The sequence below is a fragment of the Hemiscyllium ocellatum genome, chromosome 19 (genome assembly GCF_020745735.1).
Source record: "Hemiscyllium ocellatum isolate sHemOce1 chromosome 19, sHemOce1.pat.X.cur, whole genome shotgun sequence".
Taxonomy (NCBI): Eukaryota; Metazoa; Chordata; class Chondrichthyes; order Orectolobiformes; family Hemiscylliidae; genus Hemiscyllium; species Hemiscyllium ocellatum.
In genome coordinates this window covers 37980627-38002923 of record NC_083419.1, presented here as the reverse complement: position 1 = coordinate 38002923, position 22297 = coordinate 37980627, and the positions used below count along the sequence as shown (strand labels likewise).

Here is a 22297-nt window from a genome sequence, read left to right as displayed (position 1 = left end):
ACCTGGGTTTCATTTTCTTGGATTCCAAAACCAACAAGCAGCACCTGCCCAAAGAAGACCTCTCATTTCAGCAATATATGCCCAACTAACTTGTATCTTTTAAATGCTATTCCTTTTTTTTATACCTCCTTGTCCAGTCTCTTTCCACCAACATCTCTGCTCCATCGTTTCACCACTTCAGCCATTTCCAGTATTCTGGGCCTAACCGTGTCTTCTTCACCCTGGCCAGCCAACTCTTCCACACTTGCATCTCCCACTAAGATTGCTCTCCAACTCTTCCTTGAAGTGTGGCCTAACTGGTCTGTATCCTGCAAGCCCCTCTTCCACCTGGCCAATATTCTTATGACCTAAGACTTTCTCTTTCATCTCCACACACTCCATTCAAATTAAGTATGTTCCTCTGGCTACTTGCATTGGTCCTAACCATTCTTGCCTATTGCGGGAAATATTGAACTTATGTGTTACAGTTTAACTCAAATTCCCTCACTGCTTCATTTCATGCACTGAATACTATTTCAGTGCCATTTCCTGCACTTACCCTGAAGTGCAAAATGTCATTTATTTGCTTGCAATTTCAATCCTTCTCTTACCTTCACATGGTTCATTACTCTCCTTTCTTTGGCTTCCCTGAGTCCAGTTATAAAACCATGTTTCACATCAAAAATGACTTTACTTACTAAATGGGTTGAACCACAAGATAAATTATTTTAAAAACTTCATCAGTATTTTAAATGACCAAAACAGCAGCTCTCAAAATGACTGAATATTTACATCGCTTTGTAATTTGCAACATCAATCTGTCAGAAAGGGGTTTTGCTGTCTGAAAGTACTCTGCAAGGGCTATCAACTTAAATAAGTGTGAATGGCTGATCACAAGAGCTCCACAGGGACATTCAGACACAAACTCTCTTAGGTCGGTGCAGACCGAACCATTAAACTCCATCATATTGGACAATGTGTTGACTGTGGAGGGAGTTCAACTGACCACATAATCTAGTTGTTATTAAAAATGGACTTTGAATGAGGGTTCTTCCCATTTGCTGTACTATTATTTCACAATTGGCTAGTTTGTGAATGGTGATCAAGCTAAAAGCTTTGTGTTAAACAGACTTCTCAGATATTGCGTCCAGTTCTCTGGCTTCAGAAAATGTTGAAGCTTTATTTGACTGAACTATCATAAGCTACATTGCAGCTGCCAGTCTCTTAATTGTCAGACTGTCTACCATTTGTGACTGTTTACTGCATTAAATTTCAACACTGGCATGTCCTTTGCGTTCAGCTGAGCTGTTTGCAACTTTGCCAAGGTCCTGTTCATCTCCAACAGATGTAGGCGTACAGCTGACAGCAGATGAGATTTCAGGATGCCAGTGTCTTTCCATTTCCCTGTAGTATTGCTGCCCTTACCAGTGAATTTCTTTATGCAAATGTGATTGCCGCGACATTGTTTTATGTTATTGGTAGGTTCAGAGAATAAACATAGAATTGAAATTCTTTGTTACCTTCATCAACAAAAGGATTCTGGCACTGAATCCAAAAGTGCCAGAAGGTCAAGACTTCTGCCTTCACTAGATGAACAATATGAGTAGTGGATTCATTCTTTGTCTTAAAGAGCAAACTAAAATCTAGAATGCCATATCGTAGCTATTCACCTTTATCTTTGATACCTTTCCATATTTACACTTGCTGTCATGAGATAATTAAGCAAAATGGGAGAAATTACAGCTCTGCATTATCTTCCTGTAGTCCTAGGGATGGGGTCCCTGTATTGAACTTAAAAATAGTATTATTGGCATCGACCGTAGTACCTGCATGCTAGAGATTGTCTTGCAGGTTTGCAAAATCGGGGAGCCGAAAGCAATTAATAGGTCAGTTATGTTCACCAGGAATAATCTCTCTCATTCCTCAGCCCCTGGAGAGATGCATGGAGATTTACAGACTACAAGGGTCTGTTTTTCATTTTCTGCACTGCTAATGTAGATTCAAAATGATTGCTCTCAGCATTCACGACCTCCTGTAACACTGCCAGAGTTCAGCATCCTCCAATGCAGTCCCATTATGGCGATGACCATAAATGGCACCCTGTTTTAGTTTTGTGTATTTGTATATTTTGCTGGAGAACCTTCTTTTCTTCCTGAGCTCTGAAAAATCCTCAATCTACTGTAATGTTTTACTCTCAGTGCCAAATTGAATTTTTTGGCAGTTTGTTGAGTTTCCTGCTATGGCTTGTCCTGTGTTTGGTCAGCTTTGTGTCAGCATTCCCACTTCACTATCTGATGCCTAGGTGAGCCTTGAATTTCTTCACTTACAGCATTATGTTGTAGATGGGCTGCTCTTCAAGTCTTTCCTCTACTTCTGTGGTTGAATAGATTGCTGACCATTTTTTTCACATGTAATATTCTTCTGCTTCGCTTCAAGTGCTTCTTTACATTTTTCTCCAATTCTATGGCTCTGGTCACCATTGTCATCTATACTTAGATCACGTCTACCCTCAGGTCAGTGAACTTTAACCTACTTTACTGACCATCACTGAAAGAACATCTTCTGAAACACTACAGACTCAGTACATAGGATACAGAAGTATTTGGTGCCACAACCTATAGAGGAACATTGATGGATATGCACAATAAAATGTTATTATGAAGCTTGACAGGAAATCTGTGGTCAATCTCAATGGGTTACAAAGCAAAATTAAATGGAATCAATGACAATGTGCCCCTCCCTGATAATCTCAATGTATTCTATGCTCGTTTTGAACAGAAAGTCAGTGAAATGATATCACCTGCCCCGCCAGCCTCGGGTGCACCTGTAGTCACAGTCACCACCACAGACATCTCTCCTTGAGTGTGAACCCATGGTAAGCAACTATCCCAGATGGAGACCACAGCAATGCTTTAGATCCGGCATAGATGAGCTGGTGGGAGTAATTGCAGACATCATTAAGCTCTCCTTACGAAGATGTGAGGTTCCCACCTGCTTCAAAAAAAACCACTGTCATCCCTGTGCCAAAAGGAAATCAGACAATGTGCTTCAATAATTCCTGCCCATTGGCTCTTACACCTGTAAAGTGCTTTGAGAGGTTAGTAATGGCATACATCAACTCCAGCCTCCCAGATTGCCTTGATCCACTACAATTCATTTATTGTCACAATAGGTCCATGACAGATGCCATCTCCCTGGCCATGCATTCATCACTGGAACATCTAGATAACAAGGACACCTATGTCAGACACCTACTACTGACTTTAGTTCTACTTTCAACACATTTCCAACCAAACCCATCTCCTAGGACTCTGCTCCCGCTCTGCAACTTGATCATCAGCTTCCTGATCTGCAGGCTGCAATCAGTAAGGATAGGCAATAACACCTCCTCAGCAATAATCCTCAAAACCAGTGCCCTTCAAGACTGCATACTCAGCTCATTACTATACTCTTATACACTCAGAACTGTGTGGACAAATTCAGCTCCAACTCCATTTTCAACTTTGCTAATGGCACCACCGTGGTGGGTCAGATCTCAAACAGTGACAAGATAGAGTGCAGGAAAGAGGTAGAAAGCTTTGTGGTCTGGTATAAAGGCAACAATCTCTCCCTCACTATCAGCAAAATGAAGGATCTGGTCATCAACTTCAAGAAGTGGAGTGCAATACACGTCCCTGTCTGTATCAATGGTGCTGAGGTGGAGATATTCAAGACCTTCAAGTTCCTAGGAGTAAATACCATCAATAATCATTCCTGGCCGATTAAACCTATGGTCAAGAAAGCAAACCAATGCCTCTACTTCTTCAGATGGTTAAGGAAATTCAGCATGTCCACAATGATTCTTATTAAGTTTTATTGATGCACCATTGAAAGCGTCCTATCCAGATGCATCACAGTGTGGTACGTCAACTGCTCTGCCCAAGACTGCAAGAAATTACAGAGATGCGAATCCAACAGTGTCCATTGCGCAAACCAGTCTACGTTCTATTGACGAAAACAGAAATTGCTGCAAAAACTCAGCAAGTCTGGCAGCATCTGTTGAGAAAAATCAGAGTGAATATTTTGAATACAGTGACCCTCCTTCAGAACATAGAACTTCAGAAAAGTTTTTTTCCTTCCAATGACTCCACCTATATTTCTCTCTGTCTCAGGAAAGCAGCGGACATAATCAAAAATTCTTCTGACCCCAATTATACACTCTTCCGCCCCCTTCCATCAGGCAGAAGATACAAAAGTTTGAAAACACATACCAACCAATTCAAGAACAGCTTCATCCCTGTTGTTATTGGATTTATGAACAGACCTCTCATATTAGAATTGATAATTTTCTGCACCTTTTCTGTAGCTGTAACATTATATTCTGCATTCTGTTCTATTACTCTGTTGTATTTATGTAAGGCATGATTTTCACTATATCATGGTATAGTGAGTGTAACAAGGTCAGCTAGGTGGACTTCAGTTCTCTGATTGGGGCTGTCCTAAATGAGTTACTTTGTTACTTTAATACATCAGTTCATCAATTTTAAAGTAACTTGGTTAATAGAATTAAATTGGTTACATATATCACTGCTGAAAATGTGTTGCTGGTTAAAGCACAGCAGGTCAGGCAGCATCCAAGGAACAGGAAATTCGATGTTTCGGGCCAGAGCCCTTCATCAGGAATGAAGGGCTCTGGCCCGAAATGTCGAATTTCCTGTTCCTTGGATGCTGCCTGACCTGCTGTGCTTTAACCAGCAACACATTTTCAGCTCTGATCTCCAGCATCTGCAGACCTCACTTTTTACTCTTACATATATCACTGGAATTAATTACTTCTAATTAGGAAATATGAGCAACAGCTTCTATTTACATTGTGCCTGTGACATAGCAAAATGTCATAAGGTGCCTCAAGTGTGCAATCATGCAAATATAGACACCAAACTGAAACATTAAGTTGGATACTGAAAACCTGGTCAAAGAACTAAGCTTTAAGGTGAATCTCAAAGGAGGAAAGATGGAGGTATCCAGGGAGAATTATCTTTATTAAGTAGGACCCATGGAGATCTACATTCACAAGTGTTATATATCTGTTTTTGTTTGTTTGTTTTTCTTCCCATAACAACCAATGAATAAAGCTAAACTTCATCCTAAAAGAAATATAACCAGGAGTGTCAGAGCTTCTGCTCACTCTAACAACTGGCTTTCAGGAAGCTGGATCAGGATCAAAGACTCTCCACCTGTAAATAAAAGGTGACTTGGTGACAGGATACTAGCCTTTGTGGAGTTATTTCACGTACACGTGACAATAATAAATCAAATCAAATCGAAAAATTAACAAAGTACTCCAGTACCAGTTAGTCACAGGGCTATATTCAAAGTTTGGAAAGCATAATTTCTAGTCTAGAAGTGGTGACCAGCTCTGTTCATACACTTGTAACTCAACCATGATGCTATATCTTATGGCAAATGTCACAGCCTCCACTGTGGCATGAGCAGCAGACAAGCAATGTTTGAGTGCTACAGTGGAATCTCAGGTTACTCCCAAGTAAACTTGGACTGCTTGCATTATGGCTGAGGATTGTGGAAAGAAGGTTTGTGCTATTCTCATATACCAGCAATCTACCCTCGAACAAATTACTAAGACGGCAGACGTGACAAACCAGTGGGTAGCAGCGACCAGGCCATGGAGTGTCAGTGGCTTCTTGCAATGTGAATTTGGGGTTCTTTAACAATGAAAACAGCTTTAATCCTCTCACCATTGCAACTGTGCTGCTGGCTGTCATCTAGCTAGCCTAGACAGATGCTATATATGGTGAGCAGGTGCAGTGTGATCTTGTAGACCCAGAGTTGATTAAGCAAGGGCATCTGCTGTCTCCTCCACTGAAATTCAACAGCATTCTATCAACCATGCTCCAGCAACTGGTCTAATGCTGCCTTGCAGTACTTGGTTAAAAATCACACAACACCAGGCTATATTCCAACAGGTTTATTTGGAATCACTAGTTTTTGGAGCGCCGCCCCTTCATCAGGTGGTTGTCACAAGCTGATGAAGGTGCAGCACTCCAAAAGCTAGTGCTTCCAAATAAACCTGTTGGACCATAACCTGGTATTGTGTGATTTTTAACTTTGTACAGCTCAGTCCAACACCGGCGTCTCAAAATCATCACAGTACTCGGATAAACAAAGGCACAGCAAAGATAGCTACTGATGAAATGAGAGGGGATTTCTTGGTTTTTGCATGTAGATTAGCAAGCTTTGCTTTACAAATTTTATTTGGAATATTTATTTCATCATGACTTACATTTTTACATTCTGGTCAAGCTGGCACTGTGGTCAGTGAGAGAGTGAAAGCAATGATTTGGAGGACATTTGGTGTGTTGGTGAATGTGGGGTTGAAATTCTTGGTATCACACTCAGTTTAGTTCTTTATTGAAAACCTGTTCATCTCACTTTCTTTACTTCCTCATCACCAGTGCATGTCTCTCCTCCTCTTTGTTGTTCAAGCTGGTGACAAAAAGTGTCATGATTTCAAAGTTCTGCAGTATGCAGCCAACTTAGCACTTGCGCTGCCAAGTACTGTAGGGCTCAATGAAAGCTATCCAAGCAACAGATATGTTATTTCAATATGGCAGTGGTCTGTTCAATCACATTTTGTATAGCGATGTGGTATTTTTTGCATTCAAATGCACAGTCAATATGAGTCATGTCATCAGCAGATACCTCACCACCTGTAGTCAGCTTTTTGGTTTTTTGGGGGCAGCACAGTGACTTGCTGCAGACTGAAGGTAGCATGACAGTTGTGTTTCGATACAGTAGTGGATTTCACATTCACCTCACACATAATAGGTCTCTGGTTCAGAAATATTTGATCTGACTGTTGCCAAGACACTAGTTACTGTCCTGCATGATCTGCTGTCTATGGCCACAGCCTGTTTGGATGTTGAATGAATGGAATCCCTTTACGTTCCAATAGAGGGCAGAGTTGATATATGCAGTCAATACACCCTACACCTGCAATCTTAATACACCCCTCACTCACTGCAGCTGCTCTCAAAATGATAAAAAAAAGTTATTACATCTCAATGAAGAGGCGATTAGTGATATTCCTTCACAATAATACACAGCAAATTGCAAAATGTTGCAAATACGCCCACTCTAATCTGGAAGGAGCTAAATGCAGAGAGGTTTATCACAATGGTCACTTTCACAGCAACTAGCAACGTGATCCTTGCCTGCTGTAAGGTAATGGTTTTGGCTGCAGCCAGTCGTAAATTTTAGTGAAAATATCCTTACGAAATGGAATCTTTTCACACATATTCCTTGCTAAGGTTCAGTTAAAATTGTTTCCTAAACATTTGCAGTGGATAAATCCCTTTTGATGAGAACTCTTCACCCCTCCTCCTGCTTCCATTAAAGTGACCTGTCCTGATTTACATGGCCCCGTTTATTCTCCAATTTGGGCATTATTCCAAGCTGAAGGGCTACTAGTTCATCCAAGTCTGGGAATAGCTTATTCATACAGAAGTCTCAAAGTCAGCAAAAATATCAATCAGTATCTCCCTCATCACTGCTTGTGAATTTTACAATTTTAAACAGCTAAGGAAAGCAGCAACCAGTTACTGAGCCATAGTAACAACTAGAAGAAATCAACCAACAATAAAATTGTAGATAGACGGTGATTCTTTTAAATTGTGCTGCTTGGGTTATTAATCTGTTGAATGCATGTTCAGTTGTGCAAGGTTGAGAGGTAGCATTAGCCAGCATATTGAACTCCAAGTACTCACGTCAAGTTACTGTTTTTTTCCAGAAATGACACTCTGTCATATTAAAGAAAAAAACTAACTGGTATGTAGTGACAGTCATATCCTCAGGATAGCCTAAACACTTTCAAAGCAATAAATTATTTTTGAAGAGTAGTTGTTGTTAGACATCACTGCCCTATGTCATACCTCACTGGCATAGCACACCACAAATCAAATCCCACTATTCCGAGAGTCGTCACAAAAAGTAAAGATTTTATAAAAATACACAACATTGCTCAATTTAACCACCTTTTACTCCAAAGCTATCAGAAAGAATTACTATTTATTACAAATAAATTAATCACACACTCACACTCATTGGCATCCCTTGCACCTGTTCCATCCTGTAAAGCTCATTGTGCCCCAAAAAGGACTGTGAGCCTTGAGCTGTCCGGCACAGCTCTTGACATTTGCCATGAACATAGCAGACAGGGGGGAAACAGCGCCATGCTTTGCAGACAGGCTTCTGAGACACCTGCTTGATCAGGATGGTGCCTAGGAGCAGCAGTGAAGACCACAACATCAGACCATGCCAGTCTGCCTCAAGGTTGCCATCCAGGTTAAAGCAGTATCAGTCATGTAGAGGAGTGTCCAGTACTTTAGGAAGCAGATCAATGACCTTCTCCACTTCACCAGGTAAGCTGAACCAACCTCTTTCTGATTCACCACACTCACTCTGTTTCTGCTACTGTACCCACCTCTCACCAAGGCTCATGTTCTACTGCTCTCACTATTGCCTGCCATATCTTCCCATGTACTCTCATTCACCCTAACCTGACTGCAAGCCCCATCTCCTTACTCACTTGGGTCACCTCCCCTCCTGCACCACTTTCATCTCCTCTAATATCTGTCTGTCTCTCTCTCATTCCAGAAGGCAAACAGTTGACAATAGTCAGAAAGAGAGTCAAGATGGATGTTGGCTGCCTGACATTAGGCTTCTCACTCCTGAAGAGCAGAGGATTCCCACTCTGATAGCCCAAGCAGGGACTAGGTTGACATCAGAGGCTTACTACGCAAGGAATCTCTGAGTGAAGGTCATTCCCCTTAATTGACTGGGGGCTGCTGACAATCCCAAAAAACTTTAGATTCACACTAAATGGCTCAGCAAGACAGCAGTGATATGTGCCTGGTACCTCTGGCTGAGTGAACAATGCATAAAAAGGCAAAGTAAGCTAATTCAAAGCAGAGATGCTATGACTCATGGTGGGCGAGTGCAATGAGAGCAAGCAAAGAGCTTGGAGATGCAGCCTGGTTGAGTCCATGAGCTGGGTGTGTGTGCCCCTGAGAATCTCACCATGCCATTTGTGAAATGCATTAAAGATAGAGTGAAATATTTTTGATGTCAAGATAGGTCGCACCATATTTCTCACTCTATTCTGTCACACGTCTCGCACATTAATCTGGCTCATATGAGATTTCACCCACTTTACATCTGTCAGACAACAAAACACGACTGCAAAAGCTCATTAATTCAATCAACAATCAGGTGAAGAGAATGGGACTCACTTTAGCCACCAAGAAAACAAAAAATAAAATGATGGGAAATATGCTTGCTGATATTGTGTAGGTGTGCGTGTGGGCATGTATCTTGGAGATGTTCACTGAAACATTTATCCAAGGCCTCAAAGGATCCTTCCACATCCAACAGAGATTTTCCTGCACCTCCAAACATCTCATCTACTGTGTCTGTTGCTCTCAATGTGGTCTCCTCTACATTGGGAAGACAGGACACCAACTTGCATAACGTTTCAGAGAACATCTCCAGGACACGTGCACTAAACAATCTTACTGCTCCGTGGTGAACCACTTCAATAGCCCGTCCCACTTCGCCAAGGACATGTAAGTCACGGACCTCCTCAACTGCCAAATCTGAGCCACCCGACAACTGGAAGAAGAAAACCTCATCTTCCACCTTGGGACCTTCCAACCACATGGAATCAATATTGATTTCACCAGTTTCCTCATCTCCCCATTCCCCACCCTATCTTAGATCCAACCTTCCAACTCGGCACTACTTTCTTGACTTGCCCTGCCTGTCCATCTTCTTCCCACCTATCCGCTCCACCCTCCACTCTGACCTATCACCATCACCCCCCCCACCTTCATCTAGCTCTCGTATTCCTAGCTAATGTCCTCCAGCCCCACATGCCTCCCATTTATCTCTCAGCCCCCTTGGGCCCTCCCCACATTCCTGATGAAGAGTTTATGCTCAAAACATTGACTCTCCTGCTCCACAGATGCTGCCTGATCTGCTGTGGCTTTCCAGACCACGTAAGGACAGCAGTTTCCTTCCCTAAGGGAAAGGACATTTAAGAACATTAATGATTTTTCGAACAACCAACAATGGTTTCATGGTCACCATTGGACTTTTAGGTCCAGATTTTTTATTGAATTTAATTCTACCAACCACCGTGGGATTCAAACTCAGGTCCCTATAACTTTATTCGGGTTTCTGGATTAATAGTCCAGTGATAATATGACTAGGCCATCATCACCCTCTTAAATGGTTGTGAAGATTGTCATCTGAAAGACTGTCAAGAAGTAAAATTGCCTGCCTTCCATACCCAAAATCTTCAAAACGTAACCATCCCTTGTTGGGATTTTATGCTAAATATGGAAGTAAGAAAAAGTTCCAAGCAGCCTCCAGATTCATCCACCAGCTTCAAGAGACAGCTCAGCTGTCATGTCGATGCCGCTGCAGACTGCCCATCCAGTTGCATTATTGGCTTCTAAGAGACATAGAAGGGGGCAATCCAAATGAAATGGTACCAGATTGTCAGTAACGATTTTCAGCCAGTCAGCAACGTGGGAACATTGCTGTGGATAGAAAAGAATGGAATGCTTCATCTGCCTCATGTACTCCACTCAAGTCAAAGTTACTGATATTAATCGAGGTAAACATGACAGGTAAGTTGTGCGCAGTAAAATCCCATAATCAGTTTTGGTGACGTTGGTTGAGAAAGAATTCCTATTTTTCTCTTTGCATGTCACATGGTTTTTCTCATTCCGCTTTGTGAATGTATTGTTCACAGAATTACTTCAGGATATCTTTCCTCAGCTATGAAACTTAATGATTTGACTTCAACTGACTTTTCTTCAACAATCAAAAGCAGGGCATGAAAGGAGCAAAGAGATTTTATATCTCCCTCCTTTGTCATTGCCAGTTCCTTATGAGTATCTGACTTTCTGACATATTTTTTCCCTCAATCTTAAATTTGATATTATATGGTCAAATTGCAGGTATATAAAGAATCAGAGCACAATATTATTTAAGATTTGTGATCTAGTTTTATTCATATGCTTATGTTGGAAAACTTCTGCATACACTTGTCAAAAAGTTAACTGTTTTCAAGAGACCGTTAACTTCAAAACTGTCGCCAGCTAATCTAGTACAGAGATTATCAAAAGATGGCAGTTTAGATTGGCAAAAATTACATGGATTTAAAATCTGTCTGAACTTACTGTAATACATCTGTCACCACAGGCAATGGTGATTCTTCACCCATCAAATCCATTTCATCAGTAAAGCTGTTGGTCCGTGAAATGTCACTTGGGTTTTCTTCAGTAACACTTTTTCTCACTTTTAAAATAAATGGCATCAGAAAAATAAATATATTAAAAATCAATTGAGACAAATACCTTCATTCAATATAACTAAGTTACAGAACCTACTTCAGAAAGGTGGTAAGAAAAAGCCAGGGAACTATAGACTGGAGAGTCTGATGACAGTGGTGGAAAATTGTTGGAAGGGATTCTGAGGGATAGGATGTACATGCATTTGGAAAGGCAAGGACTGATTAGGGATAATCAACATGGTTGGGTGTGTGGAAAATCAGATCTCACTCGGGTGATTGAGTTTTTCGAAGAATTGGCAAAGAAAATTGATGAAAGCAGAGCAGTAGACATTGTTTATATGAGCTTCAGCAAGGTATTCAACAAGGTCCCACATGGTAGACTGGTTAGCAGCATTAGATTACATGGGCTGTAGAGGGAGCTCGGCAATTGGATACAAAATTTGCTTGAAGATAGGAGACAGACAGTAGTGTGGAGGATTGTTGTTCGACTTAAGATCTGTGATCAGTGGTGTGCCGCAAGGAACAATGCTGAATCCAACTGCTCTTTGTCAGTTATATAAATGATTTTGACATGAATATAGGAGGTATGGTTAGTACATTTGCTAATTACAACAAAATTGGTGGTACAGTGGATAGTGAAGAAGGTTATCTTACTACAACAGGATCTTGATCAGATGGGCCAACAAGCCGAGGAGTGGCAGATGAAGATTAATTTAGATAAATGTCAGATGTTGCATTTTGATAAGGCAAATCAGGGTATGGCTTATATAGTTAATTGTAGGGACTTGAGGAATGTTGATGAACAAAGAGACCTATGGATGCATGCAAAGTTCCTTGACAGTTGCAGGTAGACAGGGTGGTGAACATGGCATTTGGTACGCTTGACTTTGTTGGTCAATGCGATTGACTACAGAAGTTGGGACATCATGATGCAGCTGTACAGGATATTAGTGAGGCCATGTTTGGAATACTGCGTACAATTCTAGTCTCCCTGCTACAGAAAATATGTCGTCAAACTTGAGCAGGTGCAGAAATGATTTACAAGAATGTTGTCAGGCTTGTAGGGTTTGAGCTATAGAGAAAGGTTAAATAGGCTGGGGCTGTTTTCCCTGGAGCATCAGAGGCTGAGGGATGACCTTACAGAGGTTGATAAAACCATGAGGGGTATGGATAGGGTGAAGAGCCAAGGTCTGTTTTCCCCAAGGTAAGGGAGTCCAAAACTAGAGGGTATTAGTTTAAGGTGAGAGGTGAAATATTTAAAAGGAAACTGAGGGCAATCGTATCATGCAGAGGGTGGTGCATGCATGGAATGAGATGCCAGAGGAAGTGGTGGAGGCAGGTACAGTTTTGAAATTTAAAAAGCATCTGGTTGGATACAGGAAGAGGAGTGTTTTAGAGGCACATAGGTCAAATACTGGCAAATGGGACTAGATCAGTTCAGGATATCTGGTCGACAATGTACTTAAAGGTGTGTTTCTGTGCTGTATTACTCTCTGACCCAATAAGCCAATCAGAGGTCAACAGTGAGGACAAGCTTTTTCACAAGGTTGTGCATTGCACTTTGGTTCACCAAAGGTACCCCATGTTTAATATAAATGCACATAGATTGCAAACTAAGAGAATAATCTAACAATGGTAATTGAAGATAACCAAATTTTTAAAACATTTACAGTATTATGAATAAAATAATCTAATCTAATCACAAGGATATTAAACTCCAATTGGAATTTATTTTTGGTAACAGCTCACAAGAAAGTAACCAGTAGAATGCAACACATCTAAAGTCAACACATTTAAAGTGATATCACTGCATTAGAATTATATAAAACAGAAATTGTTAAATATTGCAAAAGTCTAATATTAAAGTGTGTGAACTCTATAGACACATGTTCGCCTCTTGAACAAAAGGCTGTTTTATTCAACAAAAACTGATCTTCAGAGAATTATCTTGTACCTGGTGATGAGGGGCAGCTTGAGGTACAGATGGTTAAGGGAGACCAGGAAAGCTGTTGACCTGCATGCAAAAAGCCAAAGCAAGGCAGAAACCACAAGCAAGGTGTAAAACAAAATAATTAATCTCAATCAAAAAGGGAAGACAAATATGCAGCTGTTAGGATTGAGACAATTCTGTTTAATATGGGCCAGGTAAGACATTCCGGCTTGTTTGTGCCAAAGTTGGCAAAAGCTTCACTACTGAAAAGTTATTTAAAGTGCTAGAGTTAGATGAAAGGATAAGACTCAGGTCAAGCTGAAGTTATTCAAATAAAGACATTAATAAATTGATAGTTGAGAATATAAAAATTACTTCAAGAATCAATGGAATTTATGAATCAAGTGTTATGAAGTCCTCATAATAAAAATTGCATCGAGTACGTTCTTGGATTTTTGTACATAATAAATCATTTACTAGCACATATTAATCAAGGAACAGACAATGACTGCTTATTATACATGCTTAAGTGAATCGCTTGGTTTGGGAGTTGCACAATGGAAACAAATGCTTAGACTGTCATTGACAAAGCTCATTCTGCATTCAAAGCAGACAGGAAGCGAGACAGATGAGTGTGCGATAACACTGACATTCATTAACAAGTATTACCCCCAAAATAATGCTGCATTTATCTCAAGCCGCTGATTTCAGAAATGAATTATTAATGGAGCATGAAGAAGCCAAACAGATTAGTGAACAATTATATACTGTAACAACAGCAGGCACCAATAATAATATGCAAATGCATAATCGAAACAATGAGAAAAGCACTAAAATCAACCATCTGTTTAATTTTCCACACTCCATAAGAGAATTAAATGGAGAAGGAATAAGCATTGATGAGAACTGATGGGGAAAATTATATATGGAAAACAGAGTCGAGACAAAAGTAAAATTAATTCCTCAACAATCACGGTTCAGACTACAGGATTTGAATAGTGATTACTTTAAAGCAGACTTACCAGATTGTCTAAACATCCTTGTAAAACCTGACAAAGCAGAAAAAAGGCAAGCGTGTGAGATTATTTCTGAGTGTCAGTCTCATTACAATCCAGCTGATTCAGTCCTTTTGTTAACAAATATCTATGACTTCAAGGTTTCAAGAACAATTGAAAAAAATTTTACTGAAAAAAACCTCATGCAACAAGTACAAGTCAGCTAAAACAATAAGTTACCATTCATGAAACTTGTCAAAAGTTCTGATTTAATGCTAAATAGATGAGCACACATTGTAGTTTTGCAAAACTAATGGGGTAAACAGTGAAGCTAACATTTTTGACAAGTGGACTATCTTGCTGTTCATAAAATAGCCAGTCAATTTTAATCCTACTTGATTATCAGAGACTGGGTGAGAGGGAAGTTAAGGTCACTCAGGAACTGAACCCACTGACATCTTTTTCAACCAGTTGTTCTGCTCAGGTAGGACAAACAATGCCGAGAAAATGGGAGATATCCTTCCTTAGATACATAGGTTGGCCTCCAATGATAGCATAGAGACCAGACTGATGTTTCATCTGAAGGCTTACGAGGAGAAACTTGTATGACTTTCTGACCAGGTAAAGCTAGTGGTAGAATAGCTGGGATGAAAAGGGGTCCAAGCAGATTAAGTTTTTAAAACGTGTCTGTAGCAAAAGGAGCTCCGGTCAGTAGTTTACTTGAACATTAGAGATCTCTCAATTGGTTCACACAGAGGTGCCGGCCGCCAAATGTATTCCCTGCCCAATTGCAAATTGCCATTGATTCCAGGTGAGTTACCAACGGAGGGCATCTGGATGGGGTCTGGATAATAAAATTGCCTAAGCATCGCTCTGGCAGAATTAAGGATAGTTTACTGTTTCCTTGATTTCCCACTTACAATTCTCACCTTAAGTTAAAAATCGAGGCTCATGATTGTCTGGATAAAGTGACAGCTCATGTTTTATTTACTGATTAGCCATGGAATTGACAAAATAAACTAAAATAAAGTGACAAAGTTGAAGCAGGCAAGAAGGCTGAAATATATAATCTGGGGTAACTCTCCAATGTAGCACTATCATTTTGAATACGAACCTGTTCAGATGGTCCAATGGGATCTCATGCAATTAGTCAAAGAAAAAGCAGATATTCCTAACATTTAAAAATACACATTCTAATCTCCCCTTCAATTTGTTTTTAATCAACACACCAAATCGGTGTTCACTCATCACTGTCTGCACTAAACAACTTGAAAATAAACTAATTAATCATAATCTTGAATGTCTCTATCCTGTCACACCCGTACACTCCCAGCTCTGTTGAAAACGTTTCACTTAATAATCTTGCTTTATGAGCATTTTAGCTCACTACCCTGTGTGAGATGCAACTCTAGATGAAGGTGTTGCCACTGTCCTTATAAAGTGTAGAAAACTACAGGACCTGGTTGATCCAGCGTGGAGAAGAAAACAATTTGCCGATCTAATGGAAGAGCCTCTTGTAATTAACGGGATATAATTTATCACATGTTAGTAACTGTTACAGGTTACACTGACAAAGATATTGTTGCAGATTTTGAGGATAGACCAGATGTTAGGTCTCACTCTTTCAAGATCCTGAACTAGGAAAAAGTGAGGACTGTAGATGCTGGAGATATGAGTTGAGAGTATGGCGCTGGAAAAGCTCAGCAGGTCAGGCGGCATCCGAGGAGCAGTAGAATCAACATTTTGGGCAAAAGCCATTCATCAGGAAATGGATGAATGGCTTTTGCCCAAAACGTCAATTCTCTTGCTCCTCGGATGCTGCCTGACCTGCTGCCCTTTTCCAGCGCCACACTCTCGACCAAGATCCTAATCTGTCTGCCCCCAAATTTATATGACATCATCATTGTGGGTGGCAATTAGTGGGCGGCACGGTGTCACAGTGGTTAGCACTGCTGCCTCACAGTGCCTGAGACCCGGGTTCAATTCCCATCTCAGGCGACTGACTGTGTGGAGTTTGCACGTTCTCCCCGTGTCTGCGTGGGTTTCCTCCGGGTGCTCCGGTTTCCTCCCACAGTCCAAAGATGTGCAGGTCAGGTAAATTGGCCACGATAAATTGCCCGTAGTGTTAGGTAAGGGGTAAATGTAGGGGTATGGGTGGGTTGCGCTTCGGCGGGTCGGTGTGGACTTGTTGGGCCGAAGGGCCTGTTTCCACACTGTAATCTAATCTAAAACTCCTCAGTGTTAACCCTTTCAGAGCCACAAACAATAAATCTAAATATAACCTTGTATGACTTGTAACATTCTGACTAATCAATGCTGCAGTTTTTTTCCACTGTTTTCAAGGTCCTATTTATAGACTACCCAAAGATTACTATTTACAATAGGAATGACTCACTGTAAACCTAGAAAAGATACTATTCCAACTGAAAGCATAGTTTCAGATTCTTGCCCCAATTCTTTACTAGTTCTTCCTATAGGTATGGTTACCTGCTGGAATCACAGGATTGTAGATTACTCCAGTGTTACAATTGTGAATAAAATAAACACTTTTAAATTTATTCAGCATGTATAGCAATGTCAGAGCATCACAAAATGCTTTATATTTAAAGAGTTAGATAGATTTACTGTCACCGATCCTTTTTGTTGGTATTAGTCGAAGTTACTGACCAAGTGGGAAATCATGTCCTTACAAAGTCTTCAGCAGAAGAGAAATTTGGTCTTGATAGTTAGTTATATTGCATCTGAAATACATAATGTGTTCCTGCGCAACATCAGTTTACGCCTAAGTGTAAGTACAGATTACTGTTACTGAAATATTATGGTACACAATTTGGAGATAACTCAACAACTGGTTAATTACTCCCAGGAAAAGTCCTTTGTATCCTGTTGGGTGGAACATATCTCATGATGTTACTTAACCTTTTCAGGTACTAACTGTTTTATTAAATATCGCCTCCATCACACCCAAACTGCACCACCTCCCGCACCCATCCCCCCACCCTTTAAATCTGTTTATTAAAGTATTTATAAAATTGTTTCAAACAAAAGTTCTTTACTTTCCCATCCTCTCCTGGAAAATCTGACTTTATAAACAACCGATGACTCATTTGGGTTGAAAGTCTGCTACTGGAGGATAAAACATTCAGGTCCAATCCATTGCTAAACAGTAATGTTGGTGAATTGTTGATTTTCCAAATGTCCTTTGCAGATGTTTCCATATTACTGTTTAAACTCTCCTCTCCAGTGGATGATCTTTAGTTTACTCAACTTGAGACAGAGAAGATAAATATATTTCTGAAATAAATAGTATTTTTTCTTTTATGTTTTAAAAAAGTCCACTCACATGTAATCCTTCTATGTGCTCTTGTGGTTAGCATTGTCATTTTATCAGATTCAATCATACACAATATAACTGTTTGGTACTGCTTCTCATTGACAGCTGAATTGATTATATCAAGAGTCTATTACCAACTCCTGGTGGTTGTGGTGTCAAGGATATCCAGTGAGTAGACTTTGAAGATTAATCCACAGTTGGAAGACTGTAGAATAATCCCTCCAAATCAGTGAAATCAGTAGTATCTTTTGATCTCTCACCACGAAGAGTTGTCAGAAACCAAAGTAATTGTAATATATTTTCTCTAAGGTTCAAGAAACATTCTTCTGAGACTGATGAGGTCCTCCTAATGCTAAATAGAATTAGGTTGATCATTGGTATTTGACTACTGAGCTGGTTAAGGTTCTTTAATATGCTGCTGAATTTCAACAAGTAAGCAATCTTCCTGCTCAGAGTGAGAAGTGATAGTTTCTGATCATGTATATAGGCTTGACATAATATTGGACTCTGGCTTGTAAAACTACTGATATAATTGAGTTTGAAAAGTGTTCTCCCTGTGACATGCAGTTCGCCATCAGACGGTTGTAGTTTCATTCTCTTCAAGCACGGGATTTTTTTCAGGTAATACAGTAACACGCACCCTACTAACGAGATTGAAATCATTTGCATGATCATTAACCTGCATATTTTCCCCCATGTATCTTTTTCATCTGTTCACCATCACCACTAAATTACCTGTGTTTCCAATCGCGACCATCAACCTACATAATCTGTGATATCTGGATCATGTGAGTTATGTACTACTTTTTGAATGGATGAGCTGCGACTTCTGAAGGTGGTGTGTACCATAGAAAAATCTTTGTTCCAATTAAGATATCTGTTGCTCTGTTCACTCATTCTGCCCTAGGCTTCTTTCATAATCCTGAAGCAATTCTAATTTCAGGTTAGGGCCATGCAGATGCAGAATGGCAACTGTCAAACAGTCCAGAAGAAACTAGCAGGTAGCGCAGGACCCCTTAAGATCCTGTCAGAGAATTGGTTTTCCATTATATATATTGGTGAGAGTGATGCTTCCTCAAAGGAGTGCAGCAAATGACAGGTATAGCTGTACAGGAGGGTGAAAAAGAAGAATAGAACAGCAGGAAAGAACAGGGAATCATTAGCGAAGGGAATGCATAGATGTTTCTGTGGCCGCAGACTGACTGTTGGAAGGTATGTAGTCTCCCTGGTAGCAGGATCACAGATAGCTACAGAACATTCTTCTAGGAGAGCATTTCAGTCAGCAGTCATGGTCAACATCGGTATCAATAATATTAATAGGAAGGGGAAAGAATCCTGGTCCATAATGTCCATGTCCTGTCAATAATTAAAAATGAAAATCAGAATTTAGGAAATTTGTATTAAGTCAGCAATCACTGACTTCTGAATGTGGTACATACCATAGGAAAATATATGTTCCAATTAAGATTTTGTAGTAATCTCCAGACTACTTCCAGTACCATGCCCATTAAGTACAGAAATAAGAGGAGAAGACAATTGAATTCATTGCTGAAAAGATAGTGTAGGAGATTGGGTTTTAACTTCCTAGGCACTTGGACTGGGTTTGGGGGAGATGGCACCTGCGCAGAGTGGATGGGTTGCACCTGAACAAAGTCAGGTCTAACACCCTTGAGAAGGAACTTGTTATTAGCAAAGTTTTATACCAATTCAGCAGTAATGTGAAAATCAGGAGAGAATATTAGAGAGCAATACCAGGATGTACAAAATACAGGGAAATTCAGAAAGCTCCAGATTATAAAATAGCAAATTAATAAGTGGAGTTGAAGTAGGGGAGAAATGAAAGTATTTTCAAATCAGGACGATATTGTAAGCACGTGAATGCATAGAGTGAATTACAAAACTGCAACAATAACAAATACTTGGCTGAAGGAAGGGCAGGAGGGGTGTTAAATATTCCTGCTCATAGAGTTTTCATGAGAGGAAGAAAATAAGGAAGGGTGCGAGCTTGGTTTAGGAGATCATTGCAGTATTTGGGAAACAGGATGTATTAGAGAGTTGAAGAACTGAAAAGTTCAGAGTGCCTATATCAGTGTAATCTACAAACCATTTGTCAGTGGGAACAGTATAAAGGAACAAATCTGTCTGGAAAGTACAAGATAGTGCAAGCATTGTAGAGCTGCTACAATGGAGGACCTTAGTTAACTGAGCTGGTGGTAATATTCAGGATAGAGAAGGGCAAGAATTTTTGGATTGTGTTGAGGAGAGTTTTCTATGTCAAGGTGTGTGCACTCCAACAGGAAAGAAGGCGCTGGTGGATTATGTTGTTGGGAAGAGGGTGAGCCAAGTCGATGAAGTAAAAGTGGAGGAACATTTAGGGAATAGTGATTGTTATTGCATAAGCCTTAGGAAAATCATGGAAAAAATGTAATGGGCAACTCAGAGTAAGAACTAAGCAACTAAGGGAAACCAACTTCAATGAGGCAAGAACGGAGCTCAGCTGGGTAGTCTGAAACCAAAGGCTGCCTGGAAAATCTAGTTGAACAATGGGCTACCTTCAAAGAAGAAATAGTTCAGATACAGTCAAGACATGTTCCCTGAAAAAGGGAAAGATATGCAAACAAATCCAGAGCCCACAGGATCAAAAAGGAAACAGGAATTAACATAACGAAGTAGTATGTTTTGACAGACTTCAGTTAAAAAATACAATTCAGAACCAAGCTGATTACAAAATGCTCAGAAAGCAATTGAAGAAGCAAGTAAGAGAAGCAAAAAGAAATAAAAAAAGGCTTAGTTAAAATAAAGGGGAATCCCAAAATCTTTTACAGACACATAAATAGTCAAGTTTAATTTCCTATCTGAAGTATCCGTAAACTTTAATCTTTTGGAAGCATAATCCACTTCTACATTTCCTCTGTATTTAACTACTGTTACTTCTATTAATGGAATGACTTATGCTGTTATTTCTACTAATTGAATGATTTATTTGAAAACTATTACAGGGAGTTTCTTTGTAGATATATCTGGTTTTGTTGTTTACTATTTGAAATTGTACGATCACTTCAATTGCAATAAATATTAAGTTTTCCTAAGCAAATAGTTTTAAATCTTTGTAATAATTTTAAATATGGGATAATAAAGATGAATTTTTAAGAAAACATTTTCATTAAGGAGTTGCCTGGGAGCAGCAGGAGACAGAGCAGAGGGGACGTTGGGACCAGGAGGTTGCTGGAATGGTAAGGTCTTGGTGTGCATTTGGGCAGCAGTATTAATTATTTGAGTTAAAGCTAAGGCTTACAATGGCAGGGGACCTCAGACTCATGGCATGTGCCTCTTGTTTGATGTGGGAGTTCAGGAACGTGGCTGATGTCCCTGACTCTGAGTCAAGAGTGTGGTGCTGGAAAAGCACATCAGGTCAAGCAGCATCTGAGGAGCAGGAGAATCGACATTTCGGGCATAAGTCTTTCATCAGGAATAGGGCTTGTGGGTCGGGGCTGAGAGATAAATGGGAGGGTGGTGGAGTTGGGAGAAGGTAGCTGGGAAAGCAATAGGTGAGGGAGAAGGTAATAGGTTAGAGGGGCAGTGATGGATGGGTCCAGAGGGGAGGCTGAGTTGGAGGCTTGGGACTGGGATAATGTGGGGGGAGGAAAAATGAGGAAGCTGTTGAAATCCACATTTATCCATGTGGTTGCAGGATCCCAAGGCAAAATATGGGGCGTTCCTCCTCCAGGCATCAGGTGGTAACAGTTTGGCATGAGGCAGCCCAGGACCTGGATGTCCTTGATGGAGTCGGAGGGGGAATTGAAGTGTTCAGCCACAGGGCAATGGGTTTGGTGGGTGAGGGTGTTCCAGACATGGTCACTAAAGTGATCTGCAAGAAGGCATCCTGTCTCCCCGATGTAGAAGAGACCACATCGGGTGCAACGGATGCAGTACATGACATTGGTAGAGGTACAGGTAAATTTCTGAACGACGTGGAAGGATCTCTTGGGGCCTTGGATGGAGGTGAGGGGAGTGGTGTGAGCACAAGTTTTGCACTTCCTGCAGTGGCAGGGAAAATTACCAGCACTGGAGTATGGGCTGGTGGGGTGTGTGAACCTGACGAGGGAGGCACAGAGGGAATGGTCTTTTCGGAATGCTGATAGGGATGGGGAGGGAAATATATCTCTGGTAGTGGGGTCCGTTTGGAGGTGGCAGAATTGGCAGAGGATGATGCGTTGTTTGCGGAGGTTGGTGGCATGGAAGGTGTGGACCGGGAGGGCTTCTGTCCTTGTTGTGCTGGGAGGGTTGGGGTTCAAGGGCGGTGGTGCATGAAGTGGAGGAGCATTGTCAACCATGTGGGAAGGGAAGTTGCAATCGTGGAAGGAGGAGGCCATCTGGGACTTTGAGGTGGAATTGATCCTCCTGGGAACAGATGCGGTAGGAGGCAGAGGAATTGGAATAAGGGATGGTGTTTTTACAGGAGGTAGGGAGGGAAGAATTGTAGTCTAGGTAGCTGTGGGAGTCGGTGGACCAGTAGTCTGTGGTTGGTCGGTTGCCAGAGACGGGGATGGAGGGTCCAGAAAGGGGAGGGAGTTTGCCAAGATGGTCTAGGTGAATTTGAAGTCGGGGTGAAAGGTGTTGTTAAAGTTGCTGAACTGTTCAACCTCCTTGTGGCAGCATGAGGTGGCACCAATACAGTCGTTGATGTAGCGGAGGAACAGGTA

The 22297-nt window shown here is 40.8% G+C and overlaps 1 protein-coding gene across 1 annotated transcript in view; it reads right to left on the bottom strand.

The window, feature by feature from the left end:
- Nucleotides 1-22297, bottom strand: part of kcnq1.2 (potassium voltage-gated channel, KQT-like subfamily, member 1.2) — a 358931-nt gene that overhangs the window by 205939 nt on the left and 130695 nt on the right. Inside the window, exons 11-12 of the mRNA XM_060840067.1 lie at nt 13290-13349; nt 11223-11340 (exon numbers count right to left, since the gene is read on the bottom strand). Of these exons, the coding sequence (XP_060696050.1) occupies nt 11223-11340; nt 13290-13349 (178 nt within the window). The remainder of the gene's footprint in view (nt 1-11222; nt 11341-13289; nt 13350-22297) is intronic.